An 8,239-nucleotide genomic window follows, 5' to 3' on the forward strand; every position below is an offset into this window, starting at 1 on the left:
TACATTTACAGAACAAAACAGCCATTCCTGAATATATGTATTGTTTTCGTTATTCCATTGAGCAGCAGTAAATGTTACACAATATGGAGCAAGTCTTAAGATATATAACAATGATTGCATTGTATTGTTCTGACAGGTGAATTTGGAGAAGTCTGTAGCGGTCGGTTGCGCATACCTGGAAGGATGGACATCGCTGTGGCAATCAAGACACTTAAAGGTGGCTATATGGAGCAGCAGAGGAGAGACTTTTTGCGGGAAGCTTCAATCATGGGACAGTTTGACAACGCCAACATTATCAGGCTGGAGGGAGTGGTCACGAGGAGTAAGCTCTCTATGTGTGTCTGTCTCTGGGGGGGTTACATAGCTAAAAAAAAATGAGGTCCTCCAGCATCATTTCACAATCCTGTCTTTTACCTTTTCCTCAGGCAGACCAGTAATGATAGTCGTTGAGTACATGGAAAATGGAGCGCTCGATTCTTTTCTCCGGGTGAGAGGAATATATATATACACAGATCTGTTTCCTGAGAAAATATTGTCCTCCGTACATCATATTTGTCCTCTTGTCTCTCTGTCTCACAACCACTCCAGACACGTGATGGCCAGTTCACAGTGCTCCAGCTGGTTGGCATGCTGCGGGGCATCGCAGTGGGCATGACCTTCCTTTCAGATATGGGTTACATTCACCGAGACCTCGCCGCTCGCAACATCTTGGTGGATGAGAACTTGGTGTGTAAGGTGTCTGATTTTGGCATGTCGAGAGTCCTTGAAGATGACACTGAAGCAGCCTACACTGCTACAGTGAGTGTGGATCTAACAGTTACTGCAGGATATTAACATCTGACAGTAATTACAGTGGCTTATTCTGCATTATTATTATTATTGTGTCAGGGAGGAAAGATTCCAATACGCTGGACGGCACCAGAGGCCATTGCTTATGGAAAGTTTTCAACAGTTAGTGATATATGGAGCTACGGCATTGTCATGTGGGAAGTGATGTCCTATGGTGAGAGGCCCTACTGGGAGATGTCCAACCAAGATGTAAGCTACTGATTAAAACTCCATAACCACTAAAGCAACATGAATTTATAATTTGCATTTGTGTTTAACTGACTTCTGTTCACCTGCAGGTCATTTTATCAATTGAAGAAGGCTACCGTCTACCAGCACCGATGGGCTGTCCGGTGACGCTGCACCAGTTGATGTTGCACTGCTGGCAGAAGGAGTCTAACCTACGCCCACATTTCAACAGCTTGCTCTCTTTCCTCGACAAGCTCATAGTTAACCCAAGTAGTCTGCTCACTCTGGTGAACGATGTGCAGAGGTAACTAGCAATATTTACAGACACTTGGCGAAAGGGCCACACCGGTGGTTTGGCATGTTATAGCTCACTAACTATAAGTTGTGTGAGCTTCTCAACTCTATTTAAGCATACGGTCTTATTGTTTTCCTACCTTGCATTGCATTTGATCTCAGCAGGGAATGATAATCTTCTTGCACAGAATTAAAACATGTTTTCCATACTGTGGGTAAGCCTCACGGTGAATATTTTCATAGATTGTATCAGTCATAGCTGCATGACAATACAATTAAATCAGGATACTGATTAGCACTTGGGAAATGATTAGTAATAATTCCATAACTTTCTTTTTCTCAGTTACCCCGACTCCCCAGAGGACATGCCAGACTACCCTCTTTTCATCTCTATCGGCGACTGGCTAGACTCCATCAAAATGAGCCAGTACAAGAACAACTTCCTTGCAGCAGGATACACAACACTGGATTCCATTTCAACCATGAGTATAGAGTGAGTGAAGCCAATTTATACAGAGTGCAGGTACAATATCACGAAGCACACTAAAAGCAAACAAGCATCAAAGGAACAGAAAATTGTGAAATTGGAATTGTGATTCCACTATTAAGCTTTGGCAAGAAATGATCTGTATAGTGTGTGTATGTGTTACTATGTGTATACAACTGATAGTATGACAGTATCTTGTCCTTCTATTCGAAGAATTAATCAGATTTTCCTGCTTGTTGCAGGTTAAAGTGACACAACTTGATTGCATGCTTGTCATTATGTAGGTCTTCCGTTCCCATGAAACTATTCATTAAAAAGTGTAAATCTTCCTCTCCCCTTCAGCGACATAAGGCGTATCGGGATCTGTTTGATTGGCCACCAGAGGAGAATCATAAGCAGCATACAGTCTCTCCGCCTGCAGCTTCACCACATCCAACAGAATGGCTTTCAAGTATGAGTCCATGGCACAAAAACAGACTGTGTGTACACACTGAGCCGGAAACAAACCAGACTTCCTTGGCATCGTCATTCAGCTAATTGGAAAAACACCAGACTGTAAGGTGTAGCAGGTACCACACACTGCTCGCGTCAGAGCGGCCTGCTGCTGGACACACATGCGGTCTAGTTAAAACACACTCATCATCTTATGGATCATTATGAATACAGCCTCCACAACAACCAACCTCTGTCAGTGTTGGCCAAATGGGGTCTCTCTATTATCTCAGCAACTACTAGCATTCACTTGAATTTAGGACTTCTTTTCTCTAGTGTCTATTCAAGTGTCCATCAATACCTCTTCTCTTTCCAAGTGACAATCCAATTCTTTCTATTGACTATGAAATGATCTCAAGTCAGTTACCTCATGACCAGAGAAGACGTGCAAAGGATAATAGGTATGGTAAAGAATGGTACTGTATATGATTTTGAACAACCTTTGCGGCCGGTTAATGGAACAATTCACCGGAAATGAAGATTGACAAAATGATGAATACAATTATGTTTTTGAACTGAAGACCGCTGAATGTCTAAAGATTTTATAGAAACGTACGTTCAATCCTCATGATAATGCAGTATGTATTGTACAAAAAGTCTTGTGAAAGTTGTATGTTTTATTCAGTATGTTTGTTCCTTAATAAACAACCCTATTTTAATACTTTGTTTTCTCTCAGACTTTAACCATAGCCTGACTTTAACCATCCCAGGCTTCAAAGCAGGCTGTCAATTGCTCATTCAAGTGAACTTACATACACGCGTGCGCACACACACACACACACTCACACACACACACACACACACACACAGGTATCCATGGATGCACTCTCTCAACACATGCATGCACAATGGTAGCCTCGTCTTAATTGTCACTCAAGAGACCAACATGTTTTCTGGACATGAAGAATTGTCAGGTGAGTTTGCCAAATGGGTGCTTGTGGTTGATTATACATGAAAGGCATACAGACCGTAAAGGACCAAAGACAGTTGAAAATTAGTTTTTTAGATTTCAGAAAAGTTATATAATTATAAACATATTATATAATTGTCCATGTGGATAAATGACAAAAGCAATTTCAGGGGATAAACTCTAAAATCTTAAAAATGAGGAGATTTGTAAATGAAAGTGGGGAAATTCACAGTGTGATAAAGTTGCATTGTACTCCACAAACACGATTGTTTTTTAATTTTAACCTCACAAGCCTTTGATATTTACATGATGTGGTGTGCACTCTTGTTTGGCCTGCAGGAGGCAGACTTGAGTCACCACACTGGTCTCCCAGCAACACCGAGTAAATAACCCGGTGTTCCTTCTGCTGGCTGGATAGCATGAGAGAGTAGCAGAGACATGAATGGAACACTGGTGAGAGCCTGGTCATTTAATGAGCTAGCTTAAAGGAGTGTCGAGTGCATCTTGGAAGAAAGACCACAAGGATAAATTACAGGTAAAACCCAGTTCTAAAAAACTGTTTGGATAATACATGCTAATGTTAGCGATATCGTCACCGGCTATCGTGTAAGCTATAACTAACGCATTACGTTAAGCTAACTAATATAGTTTTCAGACATGTGTAGCGTTAGCTTCATCCGTGCTTCTGTTTCTTCTCTTATGTTTGTCTTGTAAAACCGGCGAAACACAGTGCTGCAGAGGAATTGTAGTTGCTTCCTATGTAAACCCAGCAAGCTAAAGTAATTAACCTAGCGGCTAAACGCTAACCAAGGCTAGCGAGCGACAGTTACTACAAGAGATTAACTAAATAGCTGTTAGCGAATGTTAATTACGTTAGAACCCGGTAAGAGCCCTCTAAGCACGGTAGCTTAAGCTAACAGTTAGCGAATAAAAGTCGTCGAGGTAATAATGCTACGTCTTGATAGTTGAGCCCGTCTGTAGCTAATAAACACGAAGTTCTCTTTAAGTTAACGTTGGCGTACGTGACATGTTTGGAGAGGGTGTTATGCTAATGTTCCATGCTAAATGGTCTTAGGGGAAACGTCAGTCAACGTTAAACAGTTTGTCGTCACGCAAAAGAAGGGACAAAACAAATAGCCGCACACTGATAACTGCAGACCAGGTTTGCCTCAAAATATGAGGTCAGTGCAGATATATTTTACCCAGAGCAAGAAGTCATTAAATAGCATTGCTGTCTCTGCCATCTGTTTCAGGTGAAGGTGTGAACCACGAAGACAGCTGACCTGCAAGCTGTACAAGTGATGCTGTCACCATCTAACTATTAGAACATTTACGGTGTTTTTCTCGTAGAGCAGACAAACAGCCGATGGTTAGAGGCTAGCCAATGGGGCTGTTTGACAAGTTGGCATCATGGCTGGGGTTGAAGAAGGAGGTGAATGTGCTGTGTCTGGGTCTGGACAACAGTGGAAAAACCACCATCATCAACCAACTAAAGCCCTCTAATGTAAGTCTACCCACTGCTTGCCCCAACTCTGACCACTTTCAAAACTAGACTGAAAACTGTTATGTTCACCATAGCTTTCTGCTAAATCTTTTAATGTCTGCACTGTTTTTAATTATTGCAAATATGTTTTTATTCTATTTTCTTTCTGTAATGCATTTTTAATTTTTTTTATTATTTTCTTTTAATTCTTCTATTTTTTCTTTTCTTTTTTCTTCTCACTTTGTTTTATGATGTGAAGCACTTTGAGTCTGCCTTGTGTATGAAATGTGCTATACAAATAAAGTTGCCTTGCCTTGCCTTGCTTGCAGTGATATTGCAATTATTTAGGACTAAGTTAGAAGTGAGTGATGTGGTATTCACATATCAGCCAAATCAGTGATTACAGGAGTTAGGCACATCCATATGCCATATAGCTGCCTCTCCTTTATCATCTTTATTATCTCCATGTAAAGAATATCTGACATGTTTGTCTTTCAGGCTCAGGCACAAGACATCGCTCCAACTATTGGCTTCAGCATAGAGAAATTCAAGACCTCCAGGTAGCTGTTCATCAAAACGCAACAACTCATATTATGTTGGAGCTATTCAGATATATAATTGTTTCCCCCCCTTCTATTTACTCTTCTTGTAGTCTTTCCTTCACAGTGTTTGACATGTCTGGTCAAGGCAGATACAGAAACCTTTGGGAGCACTACTATAAGTGAGTATGCTTCAAAAGAAACATCCTATTGGCTGTTTGATAAATTGTAGATATTAATTCCTGTGATCTCTTTGTATTTCTCAGGGAAGGCCAGGCAATCATATTTGTCATCGATAGTGCCGACAAATTGCGGATGGTAGTAGCCAAAGAAGAACTGGACACATTACTAAACCATCCTGGTATGCTTATGTACATTTATCCAGTCTAAACTATGCACTATAACAGGACAGTTATTTTGAAAAATAAGCAGACGTTTTTTTTTTTGACACTCACAAGCACAATCTGTTTAATATATACATATATATCCCTCTCTCACTCCAGATATTAAACACCGGAGGATCCCCATTCTGTTCTTTGCTAACAAGATGGATGTCAGGGATGCTCTGTCTTCCGTCAAGGTCTCGCAGCTGCTCTGTTTGGAGAACATCAAAGATAAACCCTGGCACATCTGGTATGAACAAACATGCGGGCTTATTTCCATACTAGTATGGTAGGATGTGAAAAAGCAGTTTAATGTGTTTTGTATTTTTTAATACGATGGGTTGATGTGTTTCAGTGCCACTGACGCTCTGAAAGGAGAAGGTTTACCGGATGGAGTCGACTGGTTACAAGGTATGATTTAATTTAATTTTTTATTTCTACTGTTTGAAATTTAATGTTACTCGAAACTTATCAATTAACCTTTTGGTTTACTGTTGGATGGTGTAGTTTTAGTGTTCATAACTGTGAAATATCCATGGATAAATTTATGTTTCCATTACTGCTGATTGTTTTTCATCCTCAATTAAAGCAATATAGACTTACAAATGTATAGAATTTGAAAATGCCTGTTTCTCCACATCAAAGTGGATCATATGTTTGTCTTAATGTATATCCGTGTGTGACTGAAAGACACACTGCACATTACTTTGTATCGACCTGCATGTGTAGTCTGTTCCACTATGTCAACATAATTTTCTTTTCTTTTAATTATGTTCAACGCTCTCATTCAAATCCTTCAATAGATCAAATTAGGCAGTGAGTACTGGATGTTCTGTAAGTGTTGTGTGATTTATTGTTTTCCTGTGTAGCTGTGCAAGAATATATTTATTTAAAAAAAAAAACTCCCTCACTTTTTCCTTTCCTTTCAGTACAGTTAGGACTTTCACAATATTGGATTTACTACATGGTTATCTTGGCCAAAATAATTAATGATAATATTGCAATATCTATAGAAATCTAAAAGAAAAAATACTTAATTGTTTTTTACATAACTTGTTCTGTATTTTGCTGATCAACTGCATTTCACGTTTTTCCAGATCAAATCAAAGCACTGAGAATGTGAGGGCATGAGTATCGACGCATCACAAGCAGCTGCATCCGTGGAAGTCTTTTTTACGAAAGACGAGTTGAGCATATTTTCAGAGGTACCATGGGATACTCTTGTTTTTAATGAGGTGTTTAGATGCTTATTGGTTGAGTGTGGTTTCATTAGAAGAATTAGTACCTGATTGGACTCTTGTGGTATCAGCTAAGCCACTGACAAACATACAAATTCATTTTGGACAAATTCTTCTTTTTCCATGATGAACTATAGCTGCATTTACATAAGTTATTGTGGTCGTTGGTGCTGTCTTCAGTGTAGGGAGCATGAATACTCAGGATGTCTGGTAGAAAAGACGTTGGGTGTGTTATTTTTATATGTTTTAGCCCCTTAACTGTCCCCTTTTCCGACAAATGGTATAGGATTCCCTGAAGAAACAACATGTTTCCCAGTTGGTTGATTCAGACGATTGTACCAGTGAGGTATTTTGCTTTTCATCCACTGGCTCACAATTACCACATAATTACCACATATTTGTTTCCGATGCACACTTACATTGTGAGAAAATGTTCTGATCTGCAATGTTATGGCCACTGCTTGAGAGCAGGGGACTCTGTAAGTCCCTGCCTGTCTCAAGCCTCCATGCATCAGATGTCATTCTAAAAATCGTTGGACGGTATTGTGAAGTAGGTGCGATCAGTATGTAATGGGCTTATCGAAATTGTTTCCACCACCGAAATATGCCAAATGCTCCAATTCTTTTCTTTTTTTCTTCTTCTTTTCTCTTCTTTAGATTATTATTTGTATTTGAAGCAGTTTCTCAAACTTGCAAATTTGGCCATCTCACTGTCGCATTAAAAACAAGAGTTATTATATCTTTAATGCTACTGGTACTTCACACAGCTCTGCTCATGTTCGATTAACATTTCTCTTTTTTGAGTAGCTGTGACAATATATTTTGCATATTGAAGATTAAATATTATCCCTGCAGATTCAGTTGTAAATATTGTATCTTGTGGTTAAGTGTACATGTTTATTTAGCTTAGCTGTAACAAGTGATAAAATTATTTTCAGAAAGTGAATGTCAAGTTAATAAGTTTGCTTACAAATCAATATTCTCATTACAAAGCTATTTTTCAACCAGTGTTTTCATCTTTGCCTTATTTCATTTCTCAAAGAAGAATATGAATTTAATCAAAGAAACTGCGTCATACAATTTACTGGGTACTTCAGAGATTCAAAGGCCGACAACTGAAAATAAATATCATCTGTTCAGTCTGCACAGTTTCTAATGCAAGCCTTTGATCCTCTGCTTTAGTGTCTGACTGAAAGCTTGCATTAAAAACAATCTCTGTACCGTTCAGAATGTGTTGTTGTTGGTTTAGTTTTTGCGCAAGAAGTAACAACTAAAAAATGTTTGATAAAATATATAAAGTAATTGTCATATTTTATATACAGTGTGGTATCACGTTCATCATTTTTTCATCTGTTTACCTTATTTTTAGTATCAGAAACTGCAAAAACCTTGTCTC

General features: G+C 39.0%; 2 protein-coding genes across 5 annotated transcripts in view; both read left to right on the forward strand.

The window, feature by feature from the left end:
• The window catches only part of LOC311012293 (ephrin type-A receptor 6-like), a 48,226-nt gene extending 45,297 nt beyond the window's left edge, over positions 1–2,929 (forward strand). Inside the window, 7 exon segments of the mRNA XM_084007687.1 lie at positions 137–368; positions 370–487; positions 589–798; positions 889–1,038; positions 1,128–1,321; positions 1,655–1,804; positions 2,141–2,929. Coding sequence (XP_083863813.1) covers positions 137–368; positions 370–487; positions 589–798; positions 889–1,038; positions 1,128–1,321; positions 1,655–1,804; positions 2,141–2,255 — 1,169 coding nt within the window. The 3' untranslated portion in view covers positions 2,256–2,929.
• A 656-nt stretch (positions 2,930–3,585) lies between these two features.
• arl6 (ARF like GTPase 6) lies at positions 3,586–8,239 on the forward strand. Of its 4 annotated transcripts, XM_084007819.1 has the most exons (9): positions 3,586–3,735; positions 4,454–4,704; positions 5,182–5,243; positions 5,336–5,404; positions 5,489–5,583; positions 5,726–5,855; positions 5,961–6,016; positions 6,409–6,439; positions 6,703–8,239. In XM_084007819.1, exons 2-8 carry the CDS (start codon positions 4,585–4,587, stop codon positions 6,423–6,425), a joined length of 549 nt encoding a protein of 182 aa, XP_083863945.1. In that variant the 5' UTR covers positions 3,586–3,735; positions 4,454–4,584; the 3' UTR covers positions 6,426–6,439; positions 6,703–8,239. The 4 variants fall into 4 exon arrangements, with proteins under 4 accessions (XP_083863945.1, XP_083863944.1, XP_083863942.1 ...); XM_084007818.1 differs by lacking the exon at positions 6,409–6,439 and having other exon boundaries at positions 4,556–4,704; XM_084007816.1 differs by lacking the exon at positions 6,409–6,439 and having other exon boundaries at positions 3,587–3,735.

The sequence above is a fragment of the Eutrigla gurnardus genome, assembly GCF_963514095.1.
Source record: "Eutrigla gurnardus genome assembly, chromosome: 1".
Taxonomy (NCBI): Eukaryota; Metazoa; Chordata; class Actinopteri; order Perciformes; family Triglidae; genus Eutrigla; species Eutrigla gurnardus.

Bases quoted from the DNA above. Each gene is read 5' to 3' on its own strand.
- arl6 (XM_084007818.1), top strand. From the start codon at position 4,585: ATGGGGCTGTTTGACAAGTTGGCATCATGGCTGGGGTTGAAGAAGGAG. The intron at 5,244-5,335 runs GTAGCTGTTCAT...CTCTTCTTGTAG, and splicing joins GAGAAATTCAAGACCTCCAG to TCTTTCCTTCACAGTGTTTG. The intron at 5,584-5,725 runs GTATGCTTATGT...CTCTCACTCCAG, and splicing joins CACATTACTAAACCATCCTG to ATATTAAACACCGGAGGATC.